The sequence below is a fragment of the Bos indicus x Bos taurus genome, chromosome 3 (assembly GCF_003369695.1).
Source record: "Bos indicus x Bos taurus breed Angus x Brahman F1 hybrid chromosome 3, Bos_hybrid_MaternalHap_v2.0, whole genome shotgun sequence".
Taxonomy (NCBI): Eukaryota; Metazoa; Chordata; class Mammalia; order Artiodactyla; family Bovidae; genus Bos; species Bos indicus x Bos taurus.
The window spans coordinates 75,761,521-75,785,701 of NC_040078.1; the positions used below are offsets into that span (position 1 = coordinate 75,761,521).

General features: G+C 38.4%; 1 protein-coding gene across 15 annotated transcripts in view; it reads right to left on the reverse strand.

The window, feature by feature from the left end:
• Positions 1 to 20,927, reverse strand: part of LRRC7 (leucine rich repeat containing 7) — a 622,091-nt gene extending 601,164 nt beyond the window's left edge. For 5 of the 15 annotated variants that reach the window (XM_027536927.1, XM_027536925.1, XM_027536920.1 and 2 more), the window contains exon 1: positions 20,171 to 20,923. In XM_027536927.1, the coding sequence (XP_027392728.1) occupies positions 20,171 to 20,172 (2 nt within the window). In that variant the 5' untranslated portion in view covers positions 20,173 to 20,923. Of the gene's footprint in view, positions 1 to 20,170 lie in introns of all 15 variants that reach the window. The other 10 variants (XM_027536916.1, XM_027536918.1, XM_027536923.1 and 7 more) reach the window with 5 other exon arrangements.
• Between the last annotated feature and the right edge of the window lie 3,254 nt (positions 20,928 to 24,181).

The following is a 24,181-nucleotide window of genomic DNA, read 5'->3' on the forward strand; positions in this document are numbered from 1 at the left end:
CATAAGTTGATAATGGAGAAAAGAAGTATGAGATTTTAAATTTGGGTGACTAAGTACTATAAGCAGTAATCAAAGACAAGTGATTTAAGGAAGATTCTATCAGTAAAGTACTCTATGGTATTATACCATGTTTTAATACATGTATACTTAAAAATATCCCAATAGTCATCTATTAATAAGTACAGTGAATCATTTATATAAGAACCTTCAACTTGAGAATTTTCAAAGATGTGAATGTGCTTTGCATCAACCTCAGGCGTGAGTGAAATTGCAACTTGCCCTCTGTCTCCTATTTCTGACACCCCTCATCTCTACCATCTCCCACCTCCTCTCCCTCCTCCAATCAGTAAATCTTCTTACCTGTTCATGTGATGCCAACCCCTGTATGCCAGCTGTTGTACTGCACTACTGTGCTTCTCAAGACACTGTACAGTCAGATTAAAAATGTTTTCTTTACTTTTTCTGTTTATCTGCTTTTATTTTATTATTTGTTCATAAAGTATTATAAACCTATTATAGTGCAGTACTACATAGCTGATTGTGTTAGTCGGGTACCTAGGCTAACTTTGTTGGACTTACTGTATATAAACATGTACAATATATTTATTCAGATAAATACACTAAAGGCAAGAAAACAGTACCTCCTACAAGTGGCATCATTTGGAGTTGTGAAAAGGACTAGAGCATGTTAGCAGTTACTAGAATCACTTGGATTCTATTTTGTTTCTTAGAATTCAGAACACAGTAATTCCAAGGTTTAACACTAAATGGGGAATCTTTGATTTTGTTGCTTAGTAATGGACAAAAGAAAGTATTTTGGAGAAATAAGGAACAAGTATTTAGGTAATGCTCATTAAATCATTAAATAAACTTGAAATGCCAAGAATAAAGTCAGCTAAAAATGCCTTTTAAAAATTAAGTTTGATTTAAAAAAACTACATTGCCATTTACTTAACTGAAACTTCTTTTTCAATTAAAATTAAAATAACACTTATCAAGAGTTACTGGAATTATTTTAGTTAATGGTATGCATTAAGTCATCTAATCCTCCCCCAAGACCCTATCAGAACAGATTACCTAGCATATTTTTTCCCCTAAAGATTTTTTTGATGTGGACCATCTTTAAAGTCTTTATTGAATTTATTACAATATTCAGTTCAGTTCAATCACTCAGTCGTGTCTGACTCTTTGTGATCCCATGGACTGCAGCACTCCAGGATTCCCTGTCCATCACCAACTCCCAGAGCTTGCTCAAACTCATGATTATTGAGTCAGTGATGCCATCCAACCATCTCATCCTCTGTCGTCCCCTTCTCCTCCTGCCTTCAATCTTTCCCAGGGTCAGGGTCTTTTCCAATGAGTCAGTTCTTTGCATCACGTTGCCAAAGTATTGGAGTTTCAGCTTCAGCATCAGTCCTTCCAATGAATATTCAGGACTGATTTCCTTTAGGATGGACTGGTTTGATCTCCTTGCTATCCAAGGGACTCTCAAGAGTCTTCTCCAACACCACAATTCAAAAGCATCAATTCTTCGGTGCTCAGCTTTCTTTATGGTCCAACTCTCACATTCATACATGACTACTGGAAAACTCATAGCTTTTACTAGGTGGACCTTTGCCAGTAAATATTACAATATTGCTTCTGTTTTATGTTTTGGTTTTTTGGCTGTGAGGCACAGAGGATCCAAGCTCCCCAACCAGAGATAAAATTCACACACCCCTGAACTGAAAGGTGAAATCCCAACTTCTGGACCACAGCCAGGGAAGTTCCTCCTCAACAGATTTTACATATCAGAACCCAAGAATCTGGGAGACTAAACTATCTATGGTCCCACAGCTGGAAAAAAAGCAGCACTAGAGCCTTCATTCCAGGCCAGATGAAGCTGAACCCCTTGCTCTTGACTATAAATGCTACATGATCTCCCCACGCGTTCTGTCTTTGTAATCACCTGGACTTACATTTCACTGTGACCTTGAGCAATTCATTAGTGCTTTTAGGGAAAGCATTGACTCAATAAAGCAAGTGGTATAAGGACTAGCATTTTAAGCCTCAGTTAGTAGTGTTAGGCTCTTGTTGCTTGGTATCTATTATCCTACATAATATTCAAAACATCCCTTTGAGGGAAAAAACAATTATTATTTCAATTGTCCCCACTGTACAGAGGGATAAACTGAGGATCAGTGGGGTATAGAGGAAAGCTTAGGCATGCAAAGGTGTGCAGTTTACTGGAAAAGAGTAATGGAAATACAAAGGGCTCAAGGGTGGCTCAGTGGTAAAACAACTGTCTGCCAAGCAGGAGATAGGGGTTTGATCCCTGTGTTGGTATGATCCCCTGGAGAAGGAAATGGCAACACACTCTAGTATTCTTGCCTGTAAAATTCTATGGACAGAGGAGCCTTGAGGGCTACAATCCATGGGGTCACAGAGTGGGATATGACTGAGTTCAGTTCAGTTCAGTTCAGTCGCTCAGTCGTGTCCAACTCTTTGCGACCCCATGAATCGCAGCACACCAGGGCTCCCTGTCCATCACCAACTCCCGGAGTTCACCCGGACTCACGTCCATCGAGTCAATGATGCCATCCAGCCATCTCATCCTCTGTCGTCCCCTTCTCCTCCTGCCCCCAATCCCTCCCAGCATCAGAGTCTTTTCCAATAAGTCAACTCTTCGCATGAGGTGGCCAAGTACTGGAGTTTCAGCTTTAGCATCATTCCTTCCAAAGAAATCCCAGGGCTGATCTCCTTTAGAATGGACTGGTTGGATCTCCTTGCAGTCCAAGGGACTCTCAAGAGTCTTCTCCAACAACACAGTTCAAAAGCATCAATTCTTCGGTGCTCAGCCTTCTTCACAGTCCAACTCTCACATCCATACATGACCACTGGAAAAGCCTGAGTAACTGAGCACAATAGAAATACTTGGGACCCCTTGATCATGCCACCATAATGCCTCCTCCTTGCAGGCATATATAAGGTCTCTTTGGAGACCTCAGCTTAGTTTAAAGAGAGAATGTAAATAAAGAGAAAGAACATAGAATAAGTTTAAGAAAGCTGTAAGTGAAATTTGAAAGTTTGTGAGCTTCAGCTTAAGAAACAGACCTTTATAAGCAGTGGGGAATTATTGGAGAATGTAAATAAAGAGAAAGAACAGAGAATAAGTTTAAGAAAGCTGTAAGTGAAATTTGAAAGTTTGTGAGCTTCAGCTTAAGAAATAGACCTTTATAAGCAGTGGGGAATTATTGGAGATCTCCCAGAAGGAAAATTAATTTTGCAGGAAAGACTCACAAAGATTAATTTGACAGATGGGTGAGGGAGACTAAAGTCAGAAAAACCAATTAAAACAATATGTTAAATTCTTACACGTAGGGAAAGAGATAAGAGGAAATAAACATTTTTAAATGGGTCAATATTTTAAATTGACAAGAATTTAATTTTATTTTGAAATTCTGGCTTATCATATAATGTAACTGGAGAAAATAAGTCTGGCTGAGTGTCAGATCAGGTCTTAGTACCCCTACTTTTTAACAACAGTAGATTTAATTCTACAAAAACCATCCATATTCCTTCCATTTTAAGAATCATTTTTTGTAAGCAAAGATTTTTATTTGTTGACATTCACCATTTTTATGGTATAAAGGAACCAAAGGCATTATCTTTTAAAATATACAAGACAAACAATGGAACAAACTGCTAATTAAAAATTTTATAAGGATATATGTTTTTGTTAATAGTTAATATAGTTCTGAATTCACCAGTGGCTGGCAGTGTCACCCTGACAAGGTCAGTGGCCCTAATTTAACTAGGTGCAAGCACTTTATCACATATTGCACTTCTAAGAATGTTTACTGCGATTGCCCACAATTTATTTTTGACATCTGTAGGCTCTTTCAAAACTTATTTTTGTGTTTAAGTGCAAATGAGTATCAACATCATAGACACTTCTATGTGTGATGGCAATTAATTTCATAATAGTGATTTAATTTACAAATATATAAATAATGTGTAAGATATAGACCACTATTTTTTCAAAGGCTTTACATTTTATCTAGCCTGATATGTGCAAATGGTAAATATATCCCTGAGGAAAGAAAAGAATTATAGTATTCTACACCATGAACTTTTCCTTATGCAATAAAACTTTCCTGTAACTATCTTTTCAACAAAAGAGAAAAGTACTTTTTAGTCTATAAATTGTGCACACTTTCCTTTCTCCCCTTAGTTTGACCTTTGAGTAATATATATGTAATATAATATTATATATAACACTATTTCTTAAAAATCATATTTTCTCATAGAGTTGGTAATAAGGAAAAGTATAGCATGTGTAGATGAGTTCATGTAATGACAGTAGATCTCTAATAAGTATTAGCTTTTTAAATTTCCTTTTATTCCATTTATATATAAATTCATTTTCATTCATTTTAATGAAGTCCAAGATAAAACAGTTTGAAGGACCAGAAAGATAAAATTGTACATGAGTGCAGCAGCTCACAGTCAATAAACACATATGGAACACTTTGTATGGCATTGCACTGCATGCACAGTGCCAGAAGAGATGTGATGGCAGAGGTCTTCCCCAGGAAGTGGTCACTCTTTTGAAACAGGAACATAGACTAGGAGTTAACCAGGTGAAGAGAGCAGTTAATGAGAACAGCATAGGAAATGGCCCTAAGATTAAAGGAAACAAGTCTCTTCAAGGCAAAGAAAGGGGGCCTACATTTCTGGACATGTAGGAAGTCAAGTTGCAGTGTGAATAACAGACCTAAGGGACTTGTAGAAAAAACTTTGAATTTTGGTCTTTATCCCCAAACAAATGGCAAATCAATAAATTATTTTCATTGGAGAGAGAAGGTGACTCAATTTGCATGTCCAAAGTATCACTAAGACAGTGTGCTAGATACTTGTTCTTACATGAATTATTTAATCATCACAACATTTATGTGAAATGAGCAATATTATGTTTGTTTCCGGGCTTCCCTGGTGGCTCAGTTGGTAAAGAATCTGCCTGCAACGCAGGAGACTGGGGTTCAATCCCTGGGCTGGGAAGATTCCCTGGAGGATGGCATGGTAAGCCACTCCGGAGCTCTTGCCTGGAGAATCTCCACAGACATAGAATCCTGGGGGGGCTACAGTTCATGGGGCTGCAAAGACTCAGACACAGTTGAGTGACTTTCACAGTACAGTATGGTATGTTTGTTTCAAGTGTGAGTCAACTATGAAGTAGAGCATTAAAATTAACTTTCTTAAGGTCACCCACCAAAAAAGTAACAGAAACAAATTTAAACCCACATTTTCATCTGACTACAATTCAACTACGTATATCACTAAACCACAGAGGCCAGCAAAATAAAATTTTGACAGTTATTTGATACAGGAAAAATTTCAAGGCCAAGATGACAGAAGGCAAGAGAGTAATACGGGTTAGCCAACAAAGGTAATAAGAATTCCATGTCTTCTCAAATAGAAACCTCCCCCAAGTACTCTCAAATATTTGTGTCACATAGTATAATAGAGAAATGAAATTCTGAGGAAATAATCATTCTATCCACCTTTGCTTCTGAAGCTCTTTTTTGCTGATCTGCTTGGAGTTGACTTTCACAAAATTTGCAACCAGTCTCAACAGGATATTTGGGATGAGGGAAGTAAGTGATCTTAAGCTCTGACAAAATAAAAAACCAAAGCTAAAGCCAAAACTAATGAACTATATTCAGCAAAATGAGTCTTTCTGATTGCCTCCAATTATCCTAGAGTTGTGTTTTCACTACCATTTTACTTATTTGGCTGAGTACAGAAGATACTCATTAAGAGGCATCAGTGGCAGTTCCAAATACCTTCCTGTCCTGCAGAGAGAGGTCTTGAATATACACTGATAATTTGGTATGATAAAGTGAAACCCTCTAGGAGTCATTGTGCAGATATTGCCCTCTGTCAATCAGAGAAAAAAGGAAAAGGAAGAGCTAATGCAATGCAATCCTGTTTGGAGCATAAGACAATTCAAATAACTTTTCTCAATGCTAATTATGTTGGTAACCTGTAACTGAAAAGAAATTATGTCTATATTTTCTTCAGACTTCCCCAATTGACAGTAAAATATTTTTTCTGTTAAAAGGTGAGAAACTATAAAATAACTATATTTTGATTTGATAATTCTTGAACATAAAACAGTGATTTTCAAAGACAGCAAACTTACCTTCCTCTGTTTTATGCATTGGAGTTTTTTGTACTATTTTACTTGATAAAATCTTTCCACGATTACAAAAATGTTTGAAAACCATTGATCTAGTGGTGACTGTGTTGTTATTCAGAGAAGTTCAAGTGGTTTCAAAAGAACACCAAAGAAGGTAAACATAAATGCTCTTATATATTTACTTTTGAAGAGTTTAGTTATAAATACTTCCAATTCTATGTAATAGAAAAAAATAAATTTTCTTTGTGAAAATATGATTCATGAAATAAATAATGGTTGTAAATCAAAGTTCTAGATAAAGTGTTTTGTTGTTGTTCAGTTGCTGTGGCATGTCTGACTCTTTGCAACCCCATGGACTATAGCCCACCAGGCTCCTCTGTCCATGGGATTCTACAGGCAAGAATACCAGAGTGGGTTGCCATTTCCTTTTCCAGGGGATCTTCCCATCCCAGGTATCGAACCTACATCTTTTGTATTGGGAGACAGATTCTTTATCACTGAGCCACCTGGGAAGCCCTAGATAAAGTAGGCCTGAATAAAAATAAAATATGTAAGGTTTTGAAATTTTAAAGGGAATTTAAGATGATAGTTTTGTCAACTGATATTTAAGCATCAATTATCCGAGAGTTCCAAAGTATATCTATACTTAAAATCTAAATCACTCCATAGATCCTTCAGATTTCCATAAAAGGATAAAATTTTACTTCATAGCTAAAGCCTCAGTGTTTGAAAAAATAAGAAATTCTGTTTATCCAAACTAAAACTGAATTATTATTCATCTAATTTTCAAGATGAATGTTATTTTATTCAAGTGCCCCATGGTAGGGTAATAGCTATGTTATGGAAATAGTAGGGCATAGCCAAAGTAATGTATTTTAGAAATTTATAAAATACATTTAAACTCAAAAAAGAAAAAAATCAAAATATATTCGCAAGTACTACTGAATCAAACATATCTGTAGGCTGGCTACGAAAAAAGGAGAGAAAAAATAAAGAAGAGACCTGAGAGAACTCACAATTGATATCCACTGCTTCTATTAGATACCAATCCACTTGAAGGCAGCTGTCTTATGGAAGGAATAGTCTTTTCAAATATAAATGCTAAGAATGCTATGCAAGCCATAAGCAATGATGTAGACAGAGTCAGAGTTCCTAAAAGCATCACTGAGCCTTGATTATAGTTACATGGCCTGCTTTAGCCAATGGAATGTGAATGAACATAAAACGTGCTATGTGTGAACAGAAGCTTTCATTGAATTTGAGTGGGTCAGTTTGGCCTCTTTCTCCTGACCTCCACCAGGAGAACACATCCCTTCAGCCTGGATGCTGGAATGAGCAGACTAAGTGGACAGAGCCAAGCAGAGATGCTGCTGCTCCACACTTCTGTTAAGTGAGAAATAAATATATGTAGTTGTAAGCCACTGAAATGTTTTGGGATTTTTAGTTACCACTGCAAATGCTAACTAGAAGAAAGGGTAAAATAATATTTTATTCAGTTAAGCTACAAATTGTTGGTTACTTGCAGCTGAACACATTCCTAAATAATATATCCAAAATATGTACATAAATAAAAGATCATCATTTTACTTACATATGCACTCTCTGGACAGCAATTTACACTGTATCTGAACTAACAGAGCTTAGCATCAGGATATTACAAATGTGGAAGGCTCAAGGAAAGAGACAGCTCAGGTAATAATCTGCAGATGTGTGTGGCCTTGTCCAGAGAACTTCACAGTATGGATACTTGGGTAGCTACAGGGCTACAAGAGGGCAGGAAGTGCTTCAGATGGGTTGCTTAAAACAATGTATACCAGCGGTTAACAGCCTTCTGTTTATCTCAGACAACCCAATATAAAAGGACCAGGAGTAAATGGTTCTTCCCAAACATTAAAGCATAACAGAAAGAGGTGGAAGAAATTGGTATTCAGAAGGAATGGATACACACTCATGTTTTCTTTTCCTACCAGAGAATAATTAGAAGGAAACCAAGAGAGCAATATCAAGTGAGTCATTCTAATGTACTCAATTATCATTTATTTGAAAAATATTTTTCTTAAAAAGAGGTTTGAATTATTTTCCCTACAAAAATATTCACACATTTCCATTAATTTTATATAGGGATGTTTATGTATATAAATTGACATGCTGATTCATGCTTCCTCAATATGTCAGTTATTCAGGTTCTGTAATATTAGTGTCAATGTTCTAGTTATGCCTGAATAGATTAGCTTCTTATGTAGGATTCTTCAGACAATAAAATACATCTCTATGTGTCCAGTTATTCCTATCAGAAATTTTGGAATAATCCTCAGTTCCATACTTTTCCTCTCTAGCTCTCTCCTGCTATCAATTTAGCAAAGAATATAAGAGCTTCTACAAGGCATACTTCACTTTTCTATCCACCTCTCTCCATTTCCATGACTAAAATCCTAGAAATATCTTAATCTCTTGCCCAATCTACTGTAAATATCTCCTAATTTATAAATCCCTACTTCCTCTCTGACTTTCTTGTAATGAGTTTAAAAACAGCACAAGAGATAACTAAAAAATCAGTAAGTTCAGATCACTCTTCTGTTTAAAAATGCTTAATGACTTCACACTGGATATAGAATAAAAATTTTAAATTCTTAACCAGGTCAATAAATTCTGAGATGATCTTGTTCATGCCTACCTCATATTATAGGGCTTCCCTGATAGCCCAGTTGGTAAAGAATTCACCTGCAATGCAGGAGACCCCGGTTCAATTCCTGGATCAGGAAGATCCACTGGGGAAGGGATAGGCTACCCACTCCAGTATTCTGGCCTGGAGAATTCCATGGACTGTATAGACCATGGGGTCCCAAATAGTTGGACAGGACTTTCACTTTTCACCTCTTATTATGCCAATCACCCTCTGTTCCCTAACATTCAGCCACACTGCATACTGCCCTCCAATGTACCACCTTCTTCAGCTGTAGACTCTTTGCATATACCATTTACCTTAGAATTCTCTTTCTCCCTCTCGCCTGGCTAACTCCTATCATCTTAGACATCTTATTTCAATATCAGTTCATCAGAAATTCTCCTTCTCTTGCTCAGATCCCTATTATATTCACTTTCAGTACTTTGGTCTTTTTCTTCTTAGCTCTTATCATAACTTGAAGTTGTATATTTCCAGTATGGTTAGTTTTTTAATATTGTCTAATCCATTTGGCTGCAAGTGCCATAAAAACAGGAGTCACACTTGTAATCAGTCTTGCCCAGCACTGGGCATGGTGTGGAGTAACAGCACAATAGATATTTAGAATAGATGAATGAACAGACACATGAACTTGGGTAAAATGTACTAAATTGTGAAAATATTGCAGATTCTAGTAGACATGGTAGAGTTTTTTCAATTAAAAGTATTCTACCAACAAACTGTAGAATGATCACATATATATCTTTCTAGTTTCTTCAGTTTGTTATGAGTCAGGGGAGCTGCTGCTGTGTTGTACAAGAATGATATCAGAGTTCTTAGACTTTAGGTGTATCAAAATATGCAAGTACATAAAATTACAAACTGAGAAAGTCAAAGTGCTTTAAGCATATAAAAATGTCTCAAGTAGATTTGTTTTGTATCTTTTAAATAGTTTTTAATTACCATAATTTTAATCAATCATAAAATAGAGTTCATTGTTATATTAAAACATAAACTAGTGGCATGTCCATATAACAGCTCTGTAATTGTGATAGCATAAAATGGACATCAGGATTCTTTCAATAGAATTTCACTCAATGAATTTGAAAAGAAGGAAAGGCTAGGTTAAATTTAGTAACAAATAACTCCCCTAAATCTTAACAGAAGAACATATTCACTCTTGCCCATGCTCCATATTAAAAGGGATGACTTAGTGCAGTTGTTCAGAGACCAGGCTGATGGAGGCCCCATCATGACACATGTGTCTATAATTGCTATTTAAGGAGAAGAGCAAATAGTGCACTAGGTCATAAATACTTCTACTCCAAAAAGGTATTCCTCAGTTTTAGCTCCTGTGGCATTGGCCTAAGTAAGTCACATGACAGCCTAACTGCAAAGAGGAACTGGAAAATTAAATCCTATGATAGCCTCAGAAAGGGAAGAGAAAAAGAAACCCAGAGGAACCACACTACAGGCTGCTAGAGTCTGAGACATTCAGAGGCATAAGTGAGACCATTCATTCACATAACATGCCTTTTTTCTGCACTAGGCTGTGAACTAGTCTGCTGGGAATGAAAAATCAAGTGTGCTAGTTCTGGAGAAGCCACTTGAGCAATTACTTAAGGAGGCTAAGAAGGGTGCACATTCACATTTTGAAGAATCCCTAAAAGACCAGTTTAGAGTGATCTTGGGTGATCTCACAAATCACATAAGTTAAAGGTTAAAGGTTTGATTTTTTTTTTGAAAGATTACCAAAGAACTCTAAAGTTTCATTATTGTTGTCTATATATTTTCATTTAACTAGGCCCTCTAAAAAAGAAGGTACAAACTTAACAGTAATCTTTACTCAGCTTAAGGATAAATTTCTCACTTGTCTCAGAGCTAGAACAGTATAAAACCTTTTAAGTAGCATCACAGAGTTTTTGTTGTCTTCCTTTTCAGTATGAATACTGGAAACTATTATATTACTTTTATACTGTGAGCCCACTAGACTATAATTCTTGACTCATTAAAATGTTCTACTTTTTATACCAAAATATACCATTTTACCTATTATTAAACAATATTAAAAACATTAAGTGACATTTAAGACAAGAATATATTCATTCATATTCCTAGAATCCAAATTCAACTTTCTTTTTCGGCCTTCCTATTTATTTTCACACATTATCATACAAAGAAATTCTACCTGAAAAAAGAAGATTAAGAATATATTCCATTCTAAAAATAATGGATAAATTTACACGTGCAAAGAAGACATGTACCCTTGAGGTTTGGGGCTGTCTTAGTCACATGCAGAGCCAAAAGGGGTGACAAGTACATCCTTAAGACTGACTGCAAAGGGACTGATATTATTCCATTCGCAGTCGGCATTACACCATGTATTCACAGCTGAATTTATACTAATTAATAAATAGTAGAGAAGACATATGGGATTCCCAGGTGGCTCCATTGTAAAGAATCCACGTGCCAATGCAGGAGATGCAGGAGACGTGGGTTTGATCCCTGGGTCAGGAAGATCTCCTGGAGAAGGAAATTGCAACCTACTCCAATATTGTTGCCTGAATAATTCCATGGACAGAGGAGCCTGGTGGGCTACAGTCTATGGGATCACAAAGAGTCGGACATGACTGAGTGACTGAGCACCCTGGGCTTGGCTCAGGGAGTGTATTTAGAATGGGATGCATATAGAGTGTACTGAGAACTAAGAGTTTGATATATATACAATTGTATTTAGAAAAACATTAAACACTTTATACAAACAGTGCTCTTTTTATTTACTAGCACATTTTAGACGTTAAGACAAATGCATTCTCAATCACACATTTTCCTCGTTTTTCCAATATATTTTTGTAAATGAGCATGCACCCATCTGTTAATTAATATATTTATTAACTCTTAATAACTATTTAGTAACTATATTAATAAGCATTAATAAAGCTTATTTTTCTTCATAATTTTTATATAGAAAATAAATATGTGTTGCAGTTCTAGTAGTTTCTTTCTATACCAAAGTACAAAAATATATCACCTTTGCACCTCTTCCTTGTTCATTTCCCACTTTGGCTTACTATGTTTGTTTCAGCAGCTTGCTATTTTGTCTGCAGAAAGCAAACCTTAGTTTTATCGAGATAGAAAAAGCAAGCAAGTAAGAAAACAAACAAACTAGCAAGCAAAGAAGCAAACACAAAACACCATCTCTTTAAATAGCATTGGATACTTTGTAAGATAAAACATGTATTAATATGGAGGTGGTTCAAACCCTGGACGGATAAAGGTTGACGTCTTATCTTTAACACCCAGTCTTAGGACATTCAGATTTTGTCATGTAAAATGTTGTGTGGGATTATGTTCACAGATACAGAAATATGTTCCGTTCTATCACACCCACGAGCCCCAGAACAGTACACTGAAAGCTGGCATGAATAAGATCCATTCCACAAATGAAAAGCATAGCTAATCTGCTGATAGGTAATGAACTACTTTAGTCACTAATTTTTTCTTCAGTTTTAAATATTATTGCTATACTAAGAAATTTCATTTGTCTTTTAAAAATAGTTATTAGATGTGGCTATTAGGTACATTTTGCTAAATAAATGTTTGTAGATATTTCTATATGCCTTTATATAAGACAAATACATATTTTAAATGAAAGTGTTAGTCCCTCAGTCATGCCCAACTCTGCAATCCCATGGATTGCAGCCCACCAGGTTTCTCTGTCCATGGGATTTTCCAGGCAAGGATACTGGAGTGGTTTGCGATTTCCTTCTCCAAGGGATCTTCCCCACCCAGGGATCGAACCTGGGTCTCCTGCACTGCAGGCAGATTCTTTACCGATTGAGCTACCAGGAAAGGCTGTACATCATAATTTCAAAAATATTTTATAGTTGTTGTTAATATGCTTTGTAGTAGGTTCAAAAACATCTTGCCTTAAGTTTCCCAATAACTGAAGATTCTAGATAAAATGGATTCAGAATTTTAGCATTAGAGAAAGCATTAAACAAGAACATTTGTTTCAAATTTGTCTCATGAAAGAACCGAGAATTCCTTTCTTTAAAGTCATAACAGTCATAACATAACAGATAAACAGATATTTAGCAGCAGAGGGAACTTATTATTTCAAAGGGCCCTTCAAAATATAACTTTGTAATGCAAAAATTTAATAGAAATGAGTATGCTTTTAAATTTTCCAGCTGTATCATATTTTGCTTTCCTGATTAAAAATCTTTCCTAATCAATATTCAAGGCAATGTTTTACAGAAATGCCTAACCTCACTTTAAGGAATTCTTGATTTTTGGTAAGAAAAATCATTGATTAATGCTTTAATGTAATTAGCAAATTTAGAAGGACATTAATTCATTTAAAAGGAATTGAACTTTTTCCATCATCTGATATTTAGTTGGCATTATTCTAAATAGATCAGTAATTTTAAAGAACATTTTTAACTTTCATTAAAAAGAATATAGTATCAAAACTTAGAACTCTTTACTATTAGTGAAATTAATTCCATATTTCTTAAATAATGGTACCTTTTTAAAAATAGAATACTTCATAGATGTTAAATGTATAGAATTAAACTGCCTAGACAGTCAAATCAAAATGGAAAGATAAGGCAATTGTCCAAAACACTTAAGCCAAATAAAACCTCAGGCCAAAATAAAATGAGAAAGAAGCGTATTTTGGGTGGGTCATCCTGTTGGCTGACCTCATTAACCTAATTTATCGGATTAAGGTTCTTTTCCCTATTTTCCTTCGTAAGGTGTAAAAACTTCAATGGTCCAAGGGTGTGGTTTTAGTGGCAGAAGTTGGGAGTGAAGAGCTCTGGTTGTGCTTCTCTCACCAACACGTGTAACCTTGTACAAGAAAGCAAACTTATCTGTACTTAGTTTCCTCTTTTGTAAAATAAGACCCTAAAGCCTTTTCCATCTGAAAAGTTATCAACTCATGAGATAGTAAGATGACAGCTATGTGAGAGTGAGTATTATAAAATAGAGCAATTACAGCTATATGTGTATGTGTGTGGTATCCTCAATGTTCAACAATATAATATTACCCTAAGGACATTGCTAATATTTAACAATCACGGAAGTTGAAATAGGTATTTGATTTAATTACAATAGCTTTTATAATTGTCTTAAGAAATTAATTACACTTGAAGTAGGGAAGAAAATTTTTTTCACGCCTTGAGTTACATTGACTCAGAATAACACCAGAGTAAATATTCAATGTGTTGTCCATGCTAACACTATGAGGTTTGAGATACATCTCCATCCTTCATAACTCTGTAGGTTGCCTACTCATGTTAAGAACTGCAATGGTGAATGTACTGGATGCAGAACACTTAATCAGTTAACACTTAAGAAGTCTATTATTTGTACTATTAAATTATTTTAGCTACACCATTTGCATTACATTAATTCTTCAAATTCAGCTGACACATTTTAGCTTTGTGTCCATTTAGCTTTGTGCACATTTTTAGTGCAACAAATACCCTCATAATATTTAGGCACTATTTCAATAAGGTTCATTTCCTGACTTTCCTTCCATTAGCAAATAATTTGATAATGCAGACAGCCATCTATAAAATATTTTTCCACTACACAAATATATCTTTATATCTTTCAATATCAAAATAGCTTAAAAGCCTATTTTTTCTTCTTGGGGAATTAAGTCAAATAGCTTTCTTTGACTGTTTTTCACATCTTTTTCTCTGTTAGCTCTGTAGTCCACAGTACCACTTTCTTTTCTTTCTCCCTGTGAAAATCTCATAATGATTGTATTACACTATCAGTATTTTTCTTTTCAGGTCACCTACCTCATCTGTATTGTATAATTGAAACCTATAGCTTCTCACTTCTCATACTATCTTACTTCTTGAAGAGCACAAAATTTAATTTTCTCTCTGAAAATACATACACACGCACGTGTGCACGTGCACACACACACATACACACGTATCCTGAAATTCCCTTGTTCTTAATAAATTTGTTATTCTATAACCTTGGGCCCCGTATCACTATTACCTAAAGTTAAAGATGCTCTCAAAGTACTAAACTTCATGTACAGCAAAAATATACTGATGTAACTGAAGAAAGTCCATTACTAAGAAGAAAGTAAAGTCTTTAAACAATGTTAAGCATCTATTCTAGTATTAAAATATTTAAACAGATCATGCCAATGCTAATATAAATTTTAATACTTCATTTCTGATAAATACTATTGCTTCCATGTTTATTAAAGTTAAATAATATTTTTGTATAGAGATTTTTAAGTAATTTATCAAGCAGTAAACCATACAATGAAAGGGAGTATATGTAGGAAATCCTTTGGGTTATTAAATTTATTTAATAATTTTTCATGTGTCACTGAATGACAAATGATAATTTTTCTGTTATGGTTAATAATTTAAATAGCATATATGATACCTCTCTAGGGGTTTATATATCAAATATATCATCACTGTTTCAAAGTAGATACGACAGCTATTGACCCAAAATTGCTTTATTGAAAACTTCCTTAATGTGCTTTTATATGACAGGTTCTAACAGTTTATTAAATGTTTCTATCATGAGTTAATCATGCCAGGAAGACAAGCAGCAGCGTTTTCTATACCAATATTAAAAGATGGCCACAGAAGTAATGTGAAAAAAAAAAAAAAGAAGTAATGTGGTGCATTACTGCCAAATATGTTGATAACTTTGAAAAGCTGTTTCAAAATATTGTTTTCTTTATTCATTAGAAAATAATTCAATGACCTACAGATTTCAGTTATTTAACTAGCACCAATTTTTGTCTATGAGGGAGAAGACATGGTATGGAGGAAAAGGTACAGGAGACAAATCTGAATTTAAATCTTCATCACCTTCTATTTAATAGCTTTGTGACATGAACCTATCACTTCTGTCTTTGAATCTAAACATTCTAATTTTTCAAATGGTGATAATATTGCTTCTTTAAAGATTATTTGGAAATAAGCACCTGACTTAGGAACTGGTAGCTGTTATTGTAATTATGCACTATGTTAAGAGAAGCCAGATGATCAGGGTTGGCTCTTGGACACAAGAGCTCATGAATTTTAAACATATCAATTAATTCCAAAATAGGAAATAAATATATTTCCTATTTAAATAGCATACCTTAAAAGCATATTCCATCACTACATATAACCACATATACACACACACTACTATGGAAAACCTGATTTGTACCAAAAAGTTTATGTTGCACTCCTCTAAAATGTACCATCTGTCTGATTATTTGCTATGTATTAGAATTATAAATTAGGAATTATTACTACTTCTATTTTCAGCATTAAAGGAGACTTGTTTGTATTACTAAGTCACATGTTAATTCTGGAATTATAACACTTTTGGTTTTCTTAATTTTCTTTCACTATCTCAGGATAATTCATTAGAGTATTTTCTATAAAAACATGAATATTTCTAATGATTAAAGCCTGATTCACAAAACATGGCTAAAAACTTTGTAAAGGAAAAGTATTACTGATTTGTGGCCATCATTTTCCAAATATTGTTGACTTATGGTACCACTTTTAAATTTGAGTTTTCATTGACAACTCATGAATCAATATTTTAACATATGTACAAAACCTATCATCTAGGAATCTCTTTTCTGATTTTGTAGTCCCTCAGAGTATAATTTAATAGCAACACTGTATGGTCAAACTGCTGCTTGATATTAAAATTCCAATTTTTAATCCTGAGGCATTAAAAACCCTCTATTGAATATTGATGTAGTAAAGACTTCAAAGAGAAAAATGTCAAGGTTCTCGGAAGATCCCAGAATCATCTTCAGTATGTTCTTCCTTGGAGATATGAGTCACTTACTGGTCAGTTGGCTTGGCACAAACTGAAGGTCCATTCTTTGTCATAGATATGAATTAATGTTTTCCCCAAAGTCATCTTGCAAATTCACGTGCCTGACTAGACCCACTCAAAAAGAAATGTGGATGATACTCTACAAAGCAGCCATAGTTACTGGAGAGACCCAAACAAGTAATGTCTTTTTGTCTTCTATTAATTATTATACTCAACAAATAGCACATGTTCTCTAAATGAGAAATTTTCCAAAGACTATGAAATAATTTATGTGAAGGAAAAAAGGGAACAAGGATCCAGAAATAACTCAGATGGTAATTTATCAGTAGTTGATTACTCTTTGTGTACTCTGTTAATTTGGGTATAAAATGAAATGATAATATCATCGAATGAGGGATCCACTCATATTGAAGCAAAAGTCATCAAAAGATAAAATTATAGTAAAAGTAGGTGTAATTTTGATACATCAACATATCTTCAAATTTTCAAGTGTTTTAAAAAGGTGAATATTTTGTCATTTAAAAAACTAGGTTTTTATATCAGGTATTATGGACTACAAACTGCAAATGAAAGAAATCTAAGAAATGCTCTGAGAATTAACACTATGTGGATAATACTGTCATTTAATGATTTTATATTTGCTAAAAATTCAGTGATATTAATTTCCATCTTTGCAATTTTTAAAACATAAAAAACACACCAAAATACAGACACACAAAACACTTTAAGCTATATTTCGAATTTTATAAAGGAAGCAGAATCATTTAAAGCTTACAAACAAAAGTGAAATGGGATTTTAATTAAGAAAAATTTAATGCCAGCCTAAAGCAGTCCTAAAATTCAGAATAAAACATGGCTACTGTAACAGAAACAGGTTTATTTCTTTAGGAAGTGGTTTCTAATTCTGAAGCTGCAAATGTGCAGGCACACGTGATGGGGAATGTAAGGGTTGCCATGGTAAGTACACATCTTTTCTTGGACAGTCAAGTATTTTTAAAAATGCATAAAGAACTTTCACTTCATAATATGTCATGGAAATTGACTCTGCTTTCCTTACCAACATATTAGTATGATGCAATGCAACACAGTACAGAAATAACCCAGATTTTAAAAAACTTCGACCCAGTAAGATCGCTTATAAAACATGGAGTGAAAAATGAAATAAGAAATTTCCAAGTCAGAGAACTAATTAAATTGTGGGTCTAGAACAAATTCTAATTCCATTAAATTAATAAATAATCACACCTCAGGACATTCCACAGGCCTGATACACTTCCTGGGCGTCCAAATGTAAACATCACTAAACATCACTCTCGACATACTTTGGTCATATGCCTTATTTTTAAGGAAAAATAAAATCATTCCTACGTTCCTACTTTCTCAACGGTTTCCAAGAAGCAGGGAACGGACTCTGTTCTACTGTCTTTTGCACAAAATCTCCTGGAGGTTCTCTTAAGAGTCTGTGAAGTCAGCTCAAGACGCCTGGATGGAGGCGTGACACTTGGACTGGGGAGGTGGCAGAATCTGTTGAGAAACGCAGCAGGTTCTGAGGCGCTAGAGAACCCACGTGTACAGGGCTGGGGAACTTTTCTGCCACGTCTCCCGGAAGGAAGGTCTCACTTTTAAATAGGGGGCTAGCGGTGGCGAGGAGCTGGGTGGGTGGAAGGTGGGCAGTAAAACAGGAGAGGTGGCGGCGAAGCAGAAGGTTCAAACCCTTCGCAGGTATCTACTTGTGCTTCCCCGCATTCTAGTCTCTCCCTCATCAACTTTATTATTTTTCCGTTTTACAGGAGGGTTTAAGCAACAGGGATGCTGAGCATCTCATAGGCTCAGCCAGGAACAAAGAAAATCGAGTTCCTAATACTGTATCTCTCCCGTTGGAGATCACGTGTCCTGCTTTCGCTGGAATGCACTCTTCTCGCCCACGCTATAAAATCTCTATTGTGGTTAGAAATTTTACCCACGTTAAAATATGCTCACTTATGAATTGCTTTTTATCTACCAAGAGAACCACATTTCAACGTACACAGGTACACATTTACGTGGTGACCCAGTTACCACTGCAGGTGAATTCGATTTGTTGAAACTGTATTGGGAAAGTAATGGAAAAGAGCAGGTGGAAGATCTTCATGTCTCACTGAGCGCACCCTCCCCTCCCCCGTTTTCTAATTTCTTTTGAAGAAGTTCGAAAGGAACGTGGGAGTCGTGGGAGTCGCAGATGGTTCCTTTTTGAAGCCGATTCCTGGGAGTTGTGAAAGTGACCCCTTCCCTTCTCTGCCTGGCGCTGCGCCCTCTCGCCCAGCCCTCTCGCTTTGTGACTTGATGGGGAGGAGACAGTAAGGGAGAGGGCGGAGGCGGGTCCTTTATGCAGCCCTGATGGCCAAGAAGTAGTATAATGAAGCAATTTTGCAGCCATCTCCGTTATCATGAAGTCATACTATTTTTAAAGACATTCTGTAAAAGTCCCATCCCCTATTCCCATTCTTGACTCTGCAAACTGTAAAGACAGGAGAACCTTTGGCACCCAGTTTAATTGTCCGTGAGCTAAGGTGCTCTGATTACCCTGATGCTAATGTGCTTTCCTCCCTCTTTCCACGTAGCACCCAAAACTAGTCCTGCATCCTTAATGACTGAAAGGAGGATGCAAGATGCTGAAGGGGGCCCAGTACTGGGATTGGGAACAGTGCTGCTTCACCAGCTTCTCCGAGCAACACAAAGGAGATGTGTGGGCTGGAGTTGTTTAGCTTAGGGGAAAGGAGACATCGCTTTCCCTGACTCCCGGGAAGAAGGGCTTCGCTCCATCGCTCCCCCACTTCTTTTGGTCCTCCAATCTTTTATACTCTTTCTTCCCCTTCATCCCCTCCCCAAAACCCCACCCTATCCCTTCGGTTCCCAATGGCATAAAGGTCTTCTAATTATATTTTTCAAACAAATAGGCATCACACAGTAATACTACAGCTTCTAAGATAAAGGGACAAACGTGACCTGCCACAAGTGTGTCTGTGTGTGAGAGAGAGAAAGACAGAGAGACAGAGAGAGACAGAGAACCAATATCAAAGGAGCGCTTCATCCTTCAGACACCTCCGGAAAAAGCTGACTGGAGATATTCAAGATAATAAAGAACTATGATCAACCTCAGCTCAACCGTCGGTCTCAGCACCAGCTCCCCAAATCGCTCTTTGCCTTCCTTTTCGCAATATGTAACCCTTTAAGCTCACCCGCCAGCCCAGGCCACTCGGCACTCCCCAGCACCCGCAACAGCAAACATGCGACTCTAAATGCCCCGCAATCTGCCACATCCTCGCCACCTCCGCGGGCCACCGGGCGAGCAGCTCCCAGGGAGCGCTGAAGGCTCGGATTCTCCTACCCCCCACCCCCGTTCCGTCGGCCACCTGGGTCCCTCACCTAGGGCGCTCACTGTCGCTGCGGCCACAAGCGGCGAGGCCCCAGCGACCCCCTTGGCCCCGAAGCAATAGTATCCTACTCACATCGCCGGCGGGAGAAACTGCCCATGAGGTTCCGGAGAAAGTGAATCGTGCAGCTGCCGAGGGTTATTCCTTAAAGTGTCCGGGGGTCCGCAGTAGAGTGGGCACGAGGGACCTCGGAGGAGAGGAGGGGTGAAGGAGGAGAAGAGAAGGAGAAAGAGGGGATTCCAGGCAGCTGCCACGTTAGACCATGATGCTGGTGCCCTTCAGGTGGACAGCTGGAGAGGTTTCCGCGGGAAGCGGCCGAGGGGAAGCCCGAAGCGCTGGCGGGGGAGGCAGGAGCGCATCCACTCCCCAGCTTCCGCCCGCCTTGCGCGCCGCGCAAGCGACCGCAGCAGCAGAGGCGGCAGCGGCGGTGGCGGAGGCGCAGCTCCCTCCCCACCCCAGAAGGCTCCACAGACAATAAATCCTGGGAGGAGAAGAGACGAGCCGAAAAGGCGAATCTTGCACCCAACTCCGTAAAGCCCCGTGCCCGCTGCCGCGCCTCTCCTGGGCGAGAATCCCCGGGGACCCAGGAAGCAGCGGGCGGTTCGGAGGGGCCGTGCGCTCTCGCGGCTGCAGGCGACGTTGGAGTGGGCGGTTGCAGGTCCCTCCGGTGAGAACTCGCTGCGCAGGGGCTGACTGTCCGTGGCTTCAAGCCCGGGGTTCTCCCGGAGTGGGGTCCTCCTCGGTGCAGTGGCTTGGTGCACAGGTGCCTGGATTGGCAGGCGAGGAGGCGCTGCTCCTGGCTCTTGGCTGTGTCTCCCTGCTCTCCCCGCCCCCTCTCTTATTTTTCCCACCCCCTTTTCCGACGACACCAGCTGCAGCAGCCTCAAAGTGCTAAAACCTGTCAAGGAGATTTTCCAGCAATAGAGAAGGGGGTGACCACTTTCACAGCCCTCGGCTCCTTTTCGGGATCCTTGCCTGCCCCTCTGACCTGTACTCGGGCTCCCCCAAATTGTGAGAAGCAAATTCCCAGTCCCGCGGAGTACTGAAATGGTTGCCTTCTCCCGGCTCTGGCTGTTTTTTGTAAAGAACGGAACGACTGGCCGAGCTCTCCAGGTTCTTTCAATCTCCCGCTGGGCTCCAAGCAGGTGCTCGAGGCACGGCGCCGCCGGGCAGCGCGCGGCCGCCGGCTCTTCCTGCAGCTAGACCGGCCCGTGGCGCTCCGGCGGCCCCGGCGCGGCGTCCTGCAGCGCGGGCGACTCCGCCGCACCAGCGCCTCCGGGCCTCTGCGCCTTCCCGAGCGCCCCGCACCCGCACCGGCTCGGTGACGCTGTGCCCGTGGCTCCGCAGGCTGCCGCTCCTGCTATCTCAGCAAAGAGGCGGCCGGGAGCGCCTCCTCGGGGTTTCCTCCCCCGCCCGCCTTCCTGGCTGCAGGTTGTTGGCTGCCAAGGAGAAAAGTCTCTGCTAGCGGTTCAGTCTCTTCACATTAGTCAAGGCAACGACCTTTGTGCCTGCTCTCGCGTTCCCTTCTCCTGGGGCCGGGGTGGCTGCACAAAATTAGAAGGGGTTTTCCAACCACCCTTCACGCTTCCACCCCCTCTCCTCCGGCCAGGAACACACATTCTCACACTCACACACACTCATCTCCTCTCTCACGTAAAGGCACACACAGACATATAAAGTCTCACACGTCTTTAAACTCCCCAAAGCAGCAATATGTTAAGAAACCTATTGACGAGGCTGATGCTATATTTAGACTTCTCTTTTATTCTCTAAACCCAACGGGTCAATTCTCTCTTTAAAATAAGATTTATCATCCTGAAATAATTTTTTTTTTTTTTTTTTGCTTTTCGTGGAATGCAGGCTATAAGCTTTTCGTTTCCTCATGATAAGTGAGAATGTCCCTTCATCTCTCTACATCGCTGATACAGTAGACGTCATGATGTTCAGATGCCACTCCAGTGGATGCAAATTCAGAGTTTACTAAAAAGAAAATGCATTTGCTCATATTCTTGGATTTGCAATGCTAAAATCTTCAAGGTCAAAAATCATCTTTTCTGGCTGCTAAAGGTTGTCTAGGAAGAGACTTTGGAGATTGACACCTAATCAGCCGAGTACCAAGAATGATTATTTTCCACTTTACCTGGGCCATGAACGAGGGGTGACTTTTAAGGATAACTTTCCAGTGTATCATATTATTTGCATGTAAAAGGAAAAAGGAATAAGAGCATATTTTCAAAAGCCAAGTCATTTAAAAAGTGAGTTATAAAACACCAACAAGAAAGGGTTCTGAAAGGGCAAGGAAACAAAAAAAATTAAGGGCAGATTTTTGAATTGAACTCTCTAGGGCTCTGCTTTTTCACCGACAGTTTTATCCTTATAAACATTTGCCACATCTTAGTGTTTCAGTTGGACAGTGATATGAAAATTTTTAGGTTGCAATTGAAAATCTAAAAATAAATAAATAAATAACCTCACACAACAATTACACAGTTGTAGCAATACTTTTATAGGCCTCCAGTTCTTTTGGATACAGTTTGCACATAACTTTCACATATATTCATTATTTAATCATTTCCTAAAACTATTTAGTGGACAATATTTTCCCACACTTATTGGAAGGGCACAAGGCTTATCTCAGAAATATACCCAATTGCCTTGCACGTGAACTCAGAATTTCTTATTTTAATTCCAGGATTTAACTTCCTTTTACCAAAATATTTGACAAAAAAATTCCATATGTAAAATCACAGCCAATTATGAGGAAACTTATGATCACTGCAAACAGGTAACATACCTACCAATGAACTTATATCCCATGTGTTAAGTGGAACTGTTTTCCTAAATAAAAACGAAATTTTTCCCTTCTAATGAGGAGAAGGCAATGGTACTCCACTCCAGTACTCTTGCCTGGAAAATCCCATGGACGGAGGAGCCTGGTGCACTGCAGTCCATGGGGTCGCTAGGAGTCGGACACGACTGAGCGACTTCACTTTCACTTTTCACTTTCCTGCATTGGAGAAGGAAATGGCAACCCACTCCAGTGTTCTTGCCTGGAGAATCTCAGGGACGGGGGAGCCTGGTGGGCTGCCATCTATGGGGTCACACAGAGTCGGACATGACTGACTCGACTTAGCAGTGGCAGCAGCAGCAATGAGGAGAAGGGCTTCCCAGGTGGCACTAGTGGTTAAGTGCATTGCACTTGCCAATGCAGGAGACATAAGAGACTCTTGTTCCATCTCTGGGTCAGGAAGATCTGCTGAAGAAGGAAATAGCAAACCACTCCAGTATTCTTGCCTAGAGAATCCCCATGGACAGAGAAGCCAGGTGGGCTACAGTCCATGGGGTCTCAAAGAGTAGGACATGACTGAAGCGATTTAGCATGCATGCCATGGGGAGAAATATATTTTTGGAACCCCAAACTAAAAATTGATGATACCTCTGTAATATATTTCAAGACATATGTACTCCTTTCCTATTTGTCATATCATAGAACCTTGATTTCAGACTCTAGAGGTTCAAATGGATAAATCATTTTAAATGTTAGCAGGTGTGATGCAACGCCTATGGGTTTTAATAAACACTATTTTAGCATTACGGAGAGGGCAATGGCACCCCACTCCAATACTCTTGCCTGTAATAATTCCATGGATGGAGAAGCCTGGTAGGCTGCAGTCCATGGGAGTTGGACATGACTGAGTGACTTCACTTTCACTTTTCACTTTCATGCATTGGAGAAGGAAATGGCAGCCCACTCCAGTGTTCTTGCCTGGAGAATCCCAGGGACGGGGGAGCCTGGTGGGCTGCCATCTATGGGGTCGCACAGAGTCGGACACGACTGAAGTGACTTAGCATAGCGTAGCATTTTAGCATTAAAAAAAAAATTAGAAGGAAGTATTCTCTGTAGAATGAGCCTTGAATACCATGATACAACTTTTTCCTAAGATTTATGAATCTTGAACAAATTTTGGCCACCTTCGCTATTTAAACAATGAAACATACTGAGGAGATTTCAATAGTTCCATAGAATTATGAAACTATTGAAATGCAAATGCAGATGCTCGTCCTAAAACTCCAAGTTGCCCTGTC